General features: G+C 41.0%; 1 protein-coding gene across 4 annotated transcripts in view; it reads left to right on the top strand.

Moving 5' to 3' along the window:
* The window catches only part of Cacna2d3 (calcium channel, voltage-dependent, alpha2/delta subunit 3), an 817,833-nt gene extending 810,772 nt beyond the window's left edge, over positions 1-7,061 (top strand). For 3 of the 4 annotated variants that reach the window (XM_011244938.3, XM_006518486.4, XM_030247616.1), the window contains 3 exons: positions 3,606-3,718; positions 3,934-4,016; positions 6,647-6,757. In XM_011244938.3, coding sequence (XP_011243240.1) covers positions 3,606-3,718; positions 3,934-4,016; positions 6,647-6,739 — 289 coding nt within the window. In that variant the 3' untranslated portion in view covers positions 6,740-6,757. Of the gene's footprint in view, positions 1-3,605; positions 3,719-3,933; positions 4,017-6,646 lie in introns of all 4 variants that reach the window. The other variant, NM_009785.1, reaches the window with a different exon arrangement.
* Positions 7,062-13,208: the final 6,147 nt, after the last annotated feature.

The following is a 13,208-nucleotide window of genomic DNA, read 5'->3' as shown; positions in this document are numbered from 1 at the left end:
ATGAAAGGTAATACTGTGGGACTCCTCCGGCTTCAGGTGATCTCAGTGTTGTCTGTCTCCATGATCTAACCTTGCCTGTAGCAGTTTTGGAAGATAGTTGCTTGACTTGGTGCTGGAGGAGGGCTTGGGGCAATAGCTGCCACATCTCTGTGGAGTGGGATCTGGAGAGCTCTGTTCTTTGGTCTCTCAGAGAAAGAAATGCCAGGTATTGTAGTGCCAACTATCATAGACTGAGACCTTCTCTGAGACTCTGAAGAAAAATATGAGAGATGATTGGGTCTGTGCTACATCCAACCAGAATGAGATGGAATGAGCTCAGGCCTCACTGGCATCTATAGCACTGGTCATTGTGGATGGTGGTTGTGTATTATGTGAAGGACCCTACCGAGGTTCCATTAGGAGATAGCTAATACTGGGGACTATAACACCCTTACCTGCTTTAATAAAGGTAAGGAAACCAGTTAGTACCCTGTGTAGGAAAGCACAAGTGGTGGCCATCCTAGTTTCTGTAGGGAACATAGCAGGAAGATTTTGAGTTGATGTCTACGGTACCGATCATTCTAAAGCTCAGTGTGCTGAATGGCAGGGAGTCTTCCATCTACTGAGGCACACAGTGACTCAAGGCTTCTGAGAGGATCATGGGCTCAGCTGCTAGCTAAGCTAAGATGGTATCTGTGGCTATTGGGCAGATCCCTATTTGCAACAAAGCAGTTTCTTCTCCACTTCTCCACGAGCCTCACCGATTTCATGCTTGCACGTGCCATGGAATTCTCCTGCAGCTAGGACTCTGACATACTGCTGTGTTTGGTACTTGCCTTTTGCCACCATAGCTGAAGTGTGAGTTGCTGTGTTCTTTGCTTTGTTGGTCCACCTCTCCTAGATTTTGGATATCAGCTCTTCTTTGCTAATATTTAAACATTCTTTCTCTTCTTACACGATGGTAGACTAGCCCTCAAGACATCTCTATGTAGCCATTTTGTTCTGTGAAAAAAAGAAATGTAACACCATCTCCTATAGGGAGCAGAGCAGTGCTCTAGGGAAACTGTCGTCTAACACGGATAAATCATCAGATGTGCATCACTGTACCTCGGACGTCACTTCAGTCCCTAGAAAAATCCTATGATACCCAAAGACCCATGGCTTTGCCAAAACCCTTTTACTCTCTCAGACATGTCACAGACCACCACACCCTTGTCTGGGCACTATGCCCCTGTCTCTAGCTTTGGAAATAGATAGTTTTAGAATAAAACTTTCCCTTTGTATTTTGTTAATGTTCTGCTGGTCTTATACAAAACATGTCTCATTTTCTTCTCGAAGTCATTTATTTTCCTTCCTACTTTTAGTTAGTGGGCCTTAATCATATTTGAGTTCTTATAATGCAATTTTCAAGTATGCAAGTATAGCAAAATATAGTTGTAGGAATTTTATATAGTATAAAACTAAAGTGCTCTAGTCCACAGACTATGAAGTCTATTTAGGTTATGTTTTCTTAGACATTCACTCTGATAAATACTACTCAATCTACTATAACAAACTTAAGATTATATATTTTATTAAAAAGATTTTGAAGATGTTTGGGCTTATTCTACATGTCTGTGGAAGCTGACAGAGCTCAACACCTCCTATATGTGTCCTCCTGGGTGATCCAATGTAAGTTGTTCTTCTGACCCAGGAATAAAGTGATATGGGAAACTTGACACCACTGTGTATCCCGAGGTCCCTTGCATAGCCACAAAATCCAGTCACTTTCTTAAATGTATCTTTTCAGGCCAGAGGGAACAAGTACTGCTCATCCTGGCATCTTTAGAAGTTGGTACACATTATAATTCTAAACCAAAAGGAAGAAATCTTAACGATTGAGAAAAGACAGATGAAACTACAAATATAAATAATAGAGGAGCCATGTGGAAAAACAAAAGCCAACCAATAATAAACAGAAGTTCCAACAAATGTTTTATCAGTAGACACCCTAACATAATAAACTAAGAATACGACTTATCAGTCAAAACAAAGATGCTGGCCTCAGAAAAGACTCTCCAATATCCGTTTAAGGAGTCATCTCGGGCTGAGATATGGATCACAGTCAGTCCATGCTAGTGCATGACTACAATGCAAGTGACTGGCAAAAGTAGATACTCTCTGGGGGTCCATTTCAAGGCACCAAAATTGTTGACATAATATAATATGCCTGCTTTAATAGAAATGAGGAGGTAATTTATTCTAAGCCAAATATTAATGACCATGGCCTGAAAACAGATTCAAGTCACCCTGAATGACATATTCCACCATGGAGGAAGTTACATCAACTTTTGAGGTCACCTATCTAAACAAAATAATAAGGGAATACATTTTCCAAATACCTTAGTGGAGACATTTAACAAAGCAAGGTTTCTGATGTGATCTTAGCATTCTTAGCTTTGGTGTCAGTAGGAGTTGGGCCTCTTCTGAGCTTATTCCCAGAGAATATCTCTAATAATTAAAAGAATGTTAAGGAGAACGTCTATTAAAGGACTAAGATAGACTATGATAATTTTAGCTCCCCCCCCCACCTCATCCCAAATCTTGGCACACTCCAAATGCTCTAGACAACCAAGACTTTAACATCTATAAAGCTTCTTCAGATCATGGCAGGGCAAAGATGGTGATGCCAGCAAGCTAGCCACAGTTGGCCTCGTTGTACTGACAGGTACCAGTGTTTGGAGGTGTTATACAATCTTAGTTCTGAAGTTAACATGCATTCTAGAACCTCTTCAATGTCTAGCATCAGTTTCACTGGAAACATTCTCCTCTTTTCTGGGTAGCTAAAGAACAAAGTGGTGAGGAATGGATTTAGGGGATGCGCTGTCTCAATTCTCATTGGCACACAGCAAGGAAGGGAATAACTCCTCCCAGAAGAAAACCAAGAGCCCAGTGAGATGCTTCTGGCTCTGGACATTCTACTACCAAACTAAAAGGCTTTTGTAGAGAAGCAGGAAATGGCCTGCTTGAGTTTCATTGTGAGAGTCCTTCAATCTAGGGAATGAAGTTAGATATGAAAAAGGTAAATTTTGAAAACTGAGGCAAAATCCCAGTCTCATCAAAATGAGTCGTACTAACTTCAAGTGAATACAGTTGTTTTCTTATTCCAGCTTAGTACTTTCCATTAAAGCACCTCACTGAAACGGGGAACTTCCTGGGAAGGTTATCTCTGAACCTAGTTCCATAAATCATTAGAGTTCTTCCCACACAGAAGGGAAATGCTCTCATCCATCTTTTCATTTGAGAGATGGTGTACTGGCTTGTGCTAATTGTCAAGTGAACACAATCTGGAATCATCTGGGAAGAGAATCTAATTGGCCTATGGGTATTTCTTCATCTTCAGTTTGTTATTTGAAATGGAAAAATCCACTCCCTAGGCAAAGGATCCTAAGCTATGTGAGGGTGGAGAAAATGAGCTGAGCTAGGATTGCCTGAATTCACTGTTTGGTGTTCCTAATTATGGATGCAATGTGACCAGCTGTCCCGAGCTTCCGAGCTGTGAGTTCCCTACAAGGATGAACTGTAGCCTGGGGTTAAAGACAAGGGTAAGTGGCCTCTCACCATCTCGTTACCTCTTGTTCCCACAGGTCCTTCGTCATCCAGCAAATCCCGAGTAGCAATCTGTTCATGGTGGTGGTGGACAGTAGCTGTCTCTGTGAGTCCGTGGCTCCTATAACCATGGCACCCATTGAAATCAGGTATATCCTTTTGTGTGTGGGTCCAGCCACTATGGCTGCCACTGGTAAAGGGGGAGCAACTGTAAGTCCACTGGAGGGAGACATGTCAGAGGGAAAGGTTCCATTGTTTACCTGCATCCAGAGGGAAGTGGTTGAGATACTTTAGTGCCAAGTTTTGACCCCTGAAATTCAGAATGAGAGAAGTCATTGTCAGAAGCACGCCTTAACTACAGTCAACATAATGAATCCCTTAAGTGTGAACGGTTAAAGGCTCAGAAGATCAGACGACGTCCAGAATCCTGCCACGGCTTCCATCCTGAGGCAAGTCTGAGAACCATTGCCATTTTCTTTTCCCATCAGATTCACAATGAGAACCTCATAGTCACTGAGAACTGCAGCTAAAACCTTGACTCAAGAGAAAAGAATTCCTTTTAGGAAACTAAAAAAAGGGGCTACACGGCAGCTAGTGGTTCTGGATATGCGCAGCCCATCTGTGCCTTATTTCATCTCTGCTTAGTAATTGTTTCCTTTGGTGTTCATATATATTTTTAAATCTTTTTCTGTCTTTCTTATTTTAGATGTGTTGCAATTTTACCATGCACAAGGAAGCTCTATCATAGTTTATTTATCTTAAGTGGAAGATAAAGTGAATTCCCACTGCTTATTTCAGATAGTCTTTTGTTTACAAGAAATTCACATTTAAAAAGTGGCATTTTTAGTATCACATGGTCACCTCCAATGGAACTGAATAAGAAGCAAGACCAGGGCTGTCCAGCCTTTTGACACTTCAATATATTGTTGTCTATAAACCTGTTGGCCTGTACTCCTTTGTGTCTTGGGAGGTGTGTGGGCATCAGGTTAGATACACCTGCATCCAAACCCCTTCCTTGTCACACCTATGATGATAATAAGTGCAGAAGCCCACTCCTAATGAAGGTGAGTGTGCATACGTTCTGCATTGACACCATTTTAAAACAAAGAAAAATAAATTTATAAATGAACTCCACTTCTACCACTACACAAAATAGAAAGCTTGCCTACTTCCATAACTATAGAGAGATTTAATGCCTACTGTTGAAAAATGTCACCTCAGCCTTCTTCATGTCTGTGCATGTTCAAATAACACATAATTATAATGTGTTATAGGCTATCTGGTTTATAAGATGTTAAAAGTCAGTAAACAATCTGTAATAAGTACTGTCAGTATTTTATCTATAATAAATTAGAGTTTGTTAAGAATTTTAAATTTCTATACTCAAAAGGGAAATTGATAGCAACATGTTGTATATATTGTATATATGGTGAAAAAAAATTTTTAATATTTCAGTGAGCCGAGCCAAATGTCACTATGCAAATATAAACAATTTGAATTTAAGTAAGGAGTTGAGCTTGGTGTGGTAGCTACACCTATACTGCAGAACCTGGGAGGCAGAGGCAGGAAAAGAACAAGTTCAAGGCCAAACTTAGGAACAGAGTAAGACCCTGACTCAAAATGAATAGCTGTCAGGAACTGCATACTTAGACCACTAGGTAACTAAAATAAAAGCTACTAGAGTTAACAAGATATGTATTTTTTTTTGGCAATTGAATATAAGATAAACATATAAAATTGTTACTTTCTCTGTCTTTAGAATAATGAGATAGAGGTCAGTGTAACCAGAAAGTCATTTTATAAGGAAACAGTCAAGAAAATCACATATAGATTAGCCTTACGTGCCAAAATAGCAGCCTCGTGAATAGTCTAAAAATTAGATGTCTAAGGCTAGAAATTATGGGAGAAAACATCCCCATTTAACTGTTTTAAATGGTTTGACCTACCTAGGAAAAATATAATAAAGCCAGTAGAAACTTGAAAGAAGTTCAAATGATACTTATTAGTAATAGCCCGAGGATATTAAAGTAGCAATAGGTAGAGACACCTTGCTCTAGTTCATAGACAAAACCAGTCTCAAGCTTTTTTATTGTTCTTCCTTTGGGTCCCTTTCCCACCACCTGAGACATAGGCAAATCTCATGGAATGGTAGAGACATACATCTAGAAGCCCTTGGCAAAATATAAAGAATGGTTGAGAGAACAAATACCCATTAAAAAGAAAACAGCCAAAGAGAATAGGAAAATAGTGGAGCTAGCAACATGTCTAGATGCATTTAAGAGAAAGTAACACATAAACCGATTATTTCCAAAACAGGTCTCTCTCCCCCAGATAAAAAGAAAGATGTCTATGGAAACTACTGTCCTGACTGTGCTGCTCAGATCTTCCCATCACCTAATTCCTCTCCAACTGGGAACTACTGTGCTTTTATAGGGTCACAGCAAACTCCTACACCAACAGCCCTTTGCCTCTTGAATGTTCTACATCAGTACTTCCAGGGCTATGGGTCACGACCCCTTTGGCAAACCTCTATCTCCAAAAATATTTCCATTACAATTCATAACAGTAGCAATATTACAGTTATGAAGTAGCAATGACAATAATTTTATGGTTGAGGGTCACTGCAACAAGACAAACTTGATTAAAGAGTTCCAGCATAGGAGGGTTGAGAACCACGAGCACCTGGGGGGCACGGGGGGGGGGGGGATGTGGCTCCATGATTAAGAGCATATACTGCTCTTGCAAAGACCCTCAGTGTGGTTCCCAGCACCTGTGCACCACCTTCTGGTGGGTTACAATTGCTATGTCTCCAATTGATCAGATGCTCTCTTCTGGACTCACAGTCACAGTCCTGACACACATTTAAAAAATTAAAAATAATTCAAAGGGTGATTTAAATATTTTGCGCATTAACAACTGTAGTTAGATATTTGGCTCTCTAGCATAGTGGGACTTAGACAAATCCGTGTCCTTCCATCGCTGAGTCAGAAGACTCTGATCTCATCAGTATGAAAACTGCAAACCTTCTGATCCTCCCGGAAGCCATTTATGTTCTAACCAGCCCCTGCTCTTCCCACAGGAGAATGCAAGAGAGTGTGGGGGTGCATCGAGTCTTCAGGCCCAGGCGGCCTTGCTGCTGCTGCCCCTGGTTTCGAGTCTCTTCTCAAGGTGACACTAACTAATGGGATGTTCTTTTGGCATGCTATAAATCATGGATAAACTGTGAACCCAACTATGGTGCGACATAGGAGACATAAGCATAGCCCAGCCATCAGCATCTCATGATTTTAAACTGTGCGTGATAGAAACTCTAACAGGTACATTGACAAAAAGTTATCTTTTTACTTTGCCAGTCATGCAAATGTGAATTTGCCACATGATCACCCTTCATCAGAAATGGGGCTGTACTGGGTAGGCAGTGTCCTTCTGCTTGAAAACCATGGAAACCAATTTAAAACTGTGTACTTTTTAAATAAAGTATATTAAAATCATAATCACCTTGTTTGGCATTTATCATTTTGTAGGCTGAGAGCATGGTCTTAAAAAAAAAAAAAAGAAAGAAAGAAAAAACAAACAAACAAACATGGTTGGAGAAAGTTACCTATTCCAGAGCCCAGGATGGCGCTGGCAGAGAATGTGCCCCAAAGCAGAATCTAGACAAATAGTTCACAATTGTTTAGATGTTCCACTCAAATCCTAAAAATATTTACAGAATTAACTCAGGCTATTCTCTACATTGGGAAGATTTCGTTACATACAACCCAGGGTTTGTTGAATTAGCCTTCAATAGGAATCATACTTTGGAGGAGAACACAAGCTCTCTTAATAGTCAAGTCCTGAACTATTTAAGGGCAGAAATAAAGAAGTCATAAATCCCAGGAAATTCTTCTGAAAAGGCTTGGAGGAAATGAAGAATGACCATGAAAGACTCCAAAGCTTATTTCTTCAGCAGTTGGCTTCTGTCTTTGCCCATAAATAAGAGGTGAAACCAGATCCGAGATATTACAGGACGTGAAACTACCCAGACCCGTAACCATTCCTGAAATATGCTGGCTCCCGAACCGAAGAAAACACATTCACTGGATCGTAGTAACCAAATAAGGTGGAATAATCTCCTCACCTAGGTAAAGAAAAAAATCCCTGCTCTGCTCTACAGCGTGGCTATCGCTGAGCCATCTGGAGGCCACTTAAACTTTCAGAACAGCAGCAGCAACAGAGCCAATGTTACCAGCCTCACCTCTTTCTAAAAGAGTCCCATGGCTGCTGGAAATAATGACAACACATTGATATGCTCCTTAAAGTGACTGAGTTTGCCCCTGGCTCTGGTCTCAATATAACAATACTTTCACCTGTTAAAAGGGTAGCTACTCTGGGACCATAGAAAGGTGGATATCCACATAGTTCACTTCTGTGCACTAAGAAATGAATAAATGTCCTTGTCACTCATACAAATAAAAACACATTCTATTTGAAACTAGGCAATGATAATGTAACTTTAACAAAAGCAGTACCTTATGACCCATACTACTCCACTATAATTCCAAGGAACTGGTGAAAAGAAGCCAACTATATCACAGCATACACAATTTGGTACTGATAATACAGAATATGTGTTTATAATTACACTCCTGATACAGCTAAATAGCAGAGTGGAATTGCTCTTTGCTGTGATCTAAAGATAGCAAAGTTGAGTCACACTATGCCTTCTGGCATTGTGGGTTATCATGGTCTAATGAATGGCCCAGGAGTCCCCTCCCGCTGTCTGCTCCAAGGGCGCTGCCGAGCAAGCGGCCATTACTTTTATCAGCTTTGCCAGTAATTAACTTTCTCCAGCCTACTGTATCCCAAAGACAACTCTCAATCCATTTTTACTAACATGTTCTTACCACTGACTAGACCATGCCTACTCAGGCATAATTCTGTGGGTTTCAGAACCTCTGCCCTCCATACACCAGATCCGACTGTGCCTTAACTCAAGCCCTGGCTGAGGCTGTGATCGTTATTAAGTCCCCCAGCATGGCCTGGCTTAGGCTGCATCCTTGTGTACTTGCAGTATAAGCCAGTCCACACTCCATTCTCTATACAGTCAACAAAAGCAATGTTTCTAAACAGATGCTCAGTTACATATCCTTGTCCCATGTGACTACAGTGACACTACAGTGACTACAGAGATTCTCGTACTCCTCCATAGTAACTGAAGCACTCTGTCTTAGAATCACTTGGTATCACTCCAGAGTCTTCACTATTGAGGGACAGAGCCCAGACATTTGCAATATTTAAAATGCTAGGGGATGCTACTTGAAGCCATATTGGAGAATTGCTAATCCATGGCCCTGTAAGATCTCAGCTCTGTCCTCTGCCCAGCATCCTAAAGCCACCTGTACCACTCTGCTCCATCCCTGGCTGATCCTGCTGCTCTGCAATCCTCTGGGCCTCGATGATGTTGGGTCTGATCCTTGCTCAGGCCCTTTATACCTTCTCTTCCTTCTGTGACCCTGATAGTCACAATAGCTGTCCCACCCTATCTATTTGAGCTCCACTTAAACACCCCCTCATCAGAGACACCCTAGAAGACATGCAGCCTATAATCTGGCTTCATATTTCCTTTACATTAGTCTCAGGAAGAGTTTTCAGCTCTCCTGCTTCTTTGAAGATTTTTGCCAATATCATGACCTTACCTCCTGCTCATAGAACACTACATATAATAAAAATGAAACTGCTCCCAACTGTGGCAAACCTAGTCTGTGATGCATCCTGAGGCCTGACTCTGCCATACTGATGCTATCGAAACTATCTTTCTTAACTCCTGTGGTCCGCAAGTTAAACCAAAGAGGATTTAGCTATTGTCGCCATTTTACAGACAGGGCAATGGAGGCACTAGAGAATAAAATGTTCTGAGTTTACACAGCTGGAATTTGAAGCCAGGCAATTGGCCAGCACTGTAATAGCACACTGTAGGTCAATATTATGGTGCATTATATGCAATGCAAGGCAGTAGAACACAAACTAGGTGTGCTGAAGGTTTTAAATGCACTTAGGAAAATGTAATATGATAGTAAAGGAATTTAGTTATCTATGACTTACAATGCCCTGCCCAGTCCTACTTCATGACCTCCCCTCCTCTGACCTCGTCCCATTTCCCTTTCCTTGTACTTGGGCAGAACAGAATGCCCTCCTTCTCCTCAAATATGTAGGGCAGTCTATAACTTCAGTCAGGACATTTGCAGTTGTCATTCTTTGTCCAAGGCACCATTTCACCCTGAGATACCTATATGCGTCATTCCTTTCTGTCTTACCATCATAGGTGGCCTTCCCTGCCCTCCTTTTATAAAGCATTTTTACCTTCCCCACTTGATTTTTCTCCCCATGATAGTTACTAGGGGATCGCTCTCCCAAGGAGAATGCAGGTATAGTAAAGAAAGCAGGAATCCAGTCTGTATTTCACTACTGCATTCTGAGTTCAGAGAAGAACGTTGAAATCGGAGCTGACTCTCAATCAAACTTTACGGAAGTCAGCAAGCAGGGAGGTGGAAAGGGTGTCCCTGTGGTATGAACTGTGGAACAGTATTGCCACAGTTGCAGAGAGTAGGGGACTGAGTGTAGGTGCCAACTATGAGAAGTTGGATGCTGCAGACAACAGGTGTAAGGCTGGGAGATTCAATACCACCAGGCCGAGTCATGCAGGCAGTAATGGACAAAGTCAGAAATCTGAAGCCAGAAGAATCGATCCAAGAGCTTGTGTTGCATCTACACTACTACCAGGTAAGCTCTTGCCATGTTACTCGTTAACAAACCAAATGTTGCCAAAACTCAGGCAAGCACACTTAAACTCTACTGTGCTGTCTAGCCTACTGGTTCCAGAACCAAGCTTCCATATACTGTTTTCACAGAGACTTCTGTGTTGCCACTCCACAATGCATCAACACCACCCACAAGAGCCTCAGAAACAGTAGGATTACTGTATTTTGCATAAATTTCCTCATACCCACTTTGCCAGATACTCTGATGCTCTACACCTGAGAGAACAATGTGTCTACCCTGCTGAGGTCACCTGTGATCTAAGCAGTGACAGCAGAAGTGGGAATCCAGACCCCACCAGTCTATACTGAAGATATCCTCAGCATGACTGGCCTTATTTCCCAAAATCAGAACCATGAGCAGTTAATTCATGGTTACATCGCTAAACCTTGAAAATCATTATAATCAGTAAATCAATTCTTTCCTGCCTTTGATACTGGGAGAACTTCCTCTGTTCTAATCTCCAGTGTGAGATCTTTTCCACCCAGGATTAAACATTCAATGATACACTAATTGCACCACAGTACTCAATAGAGTAGTAAAGCAACATACTAATTGACCACATAAATTCTAAGTCTCAGTATTTACAATTTACAGATTTATATACCATGATTCTGTAGAATGATGCCAACATTCAATACCATTAATCTATTAGTCTTTGTTGTAATAGATAAGAGTGCATAAAGTGGGTGTGTTACAAGCATACATTGTGCACAGGGTCCATTAGAGTATGTCTGATGTGTTATGCTAACATCTAACATTGTTTCTGTTCTAAGAGGAATACTATAATGCCCCACTGTAATATACTTCCCACAGTGCCAAGGTAAATAGCTATATGTAATATATTTTATTTTTATAATTTTAGAAACAGCAATGATAAGATAAATTGCTCCTCCTAAAATGGTTAGATGCAGTTATATTAGATGGAGAAATGCTACAATTATATCAACTAGTAAATAAAACATAACTTTTCCCCTCAACTCATCAAGGTCACACTAAATCATTCATCCATGCTTCTAGAATGATGTTCATCCCTATTAGCATTATTTTTAGCTTAGCATTGCTGTGCTACATTATGTCACCCTTAACATGCAATTGAGAATTGAAGGAATGCATTCTATATTCAAGGTTAGATTTCTTGTTTTGAGTGTGAGTGAGTGTGTATGTGTGCATGTGTGTGTGTGCATATGTATATGTATATGTATATGTATATGTATATGTATATGTATATGTATATGTATATGTATATGTATATGTATACGTATATATAATCTTTTCTGTCTCTGCTATAGTAAGGTTGGGAAACAAGTAGTTTTTAGGAAGGATTCTTAATTCTTTGGAGGTCAAATTCCCCTTAGAAAAATCTTGTGACAGCAATAGCTTACCCAAAACAGAGATACCACAATTTCAAAGTTTGTAAGAACATTGGAGCAACCTTCTACAAATACACATTTCAAAGCCCCAGCTTTGAATGGAAGCTGCCCCAGGGTTTAGTCACAGGGTCTAGAGTATAAGTGTTGGTGGGAAGGAGGAGGAAGGGCATGGCAGATGTGAGGTAAGCAGAGGGAGGCAAGGAAGACAAACACTTACAAAGTTGAGGTAATTCAGTACACTAGGTAATTCATTACAATATATTACAATATTTGCCATCTGTTACTTCTGATGAACTGTTGAGTTCTTTAAAATGTGTGTTTTCATTTCTTCATCATTTATCTGAGGTTGACATACAATTTCAACCATGCCATATTTTCTAGATTCCTTCAGTGATGGATGAATGGGTCAGATGAATGTGTATATCTGAGCGGGTTGGATAAAACAGCATTCTCAGAAATCAAGGGACTGCTTCCCACACAGATAGGTATTTTCTCAAGACCACACAAAAGGCACTCACAGGTGCTGACTAGTCTGTGGTCAGAAATTCTCAGACCCTGTTCAACAAGATGAGTTTCCTTGGTCATTACGCCCCCAGTGTTGTCACGTGTGAATGCCTGAATCAATGTGTGAATGTGCTTGTATCAGAGTTGACATCAAAGTGCTCATAATTTAGTGACCGTTGCTGGGACTGATGGCAATGATGATACAGAGGCATGCCAGTCATTATCTGTGATAAATGCCTGAGAAAAATAACTTAAAAGAGGGGAGGCGTATCTCAGCTCATGGTTTCAGAAATGTCCACCCTCTTAGTCCTGTTGCTCTGGGCTTGAGGTATTGTAGAACACCGCGGTGAAGGGACAGATGGAGGAAGACTGGTCATCTCAAGGCACTGGAAAGCAGAATTAGAATCAACCTCCTAATACTACCAACACGGCCACTGAATTACAAGTCCATTAGTGAATGATCCACAGATAAGGCCAGAACCCTCATGCTCCAATTACCTCTTAGCCATTGAATCTGCCAACTGGAGGTCAAGCCTCCATCATAAGAGGCCCAGGGTGCACTTCATATACATACTACAACAGGGACACCACTGGGCAGATAGGCGTGATGAAGTCAATACTCCACACTCATTCTGATTTCTAAAAGGATGAGACTCATGTGGGATAAGCAAACTATCTGAGGTCTCAGGCTGATCCTACACAGCTCGAATCAAGGACCTCCATCTGAACAGGTCTATCTCATGAAATTGTCCCCCTGCATCCTTTTCTCCTGCTGAGCTAGGATCAGTCCCATGTCCAATAAGAAGTGTTTCAATAATCCTACTCATCCTGTACATAATCAACAACCAAAGAGTACTGAATCCTTCAAATGCCAAATGGAGTTCCAGATCTCCTGGAGCTGTCCAGCTACCAGTTTCTTGTTCAGCAGATGCATACTTTCCAGGAGCCCCTTTCTCACTTGGGAAG

The sequence above is a fragment of the Mus musculus genome, chromosome 14, assembly GCF_000001635.26.
Source record: "Mus musculus strain C57BL/6J chromosome 14, GRCm38.p6 C57BL/6J".
Taxonomy (NCBI): domain Eukaryota; kingdom Metazoa; phylum Chordata; class Mammalia; order Rodentia; family Muridae; genus Mus; species Mus musculus.
The sequence above is the reverse complement of the archived record's forward strand: the minus strand, read 5'-3'. Positions and strand labels throughout refer to the sequence as shown.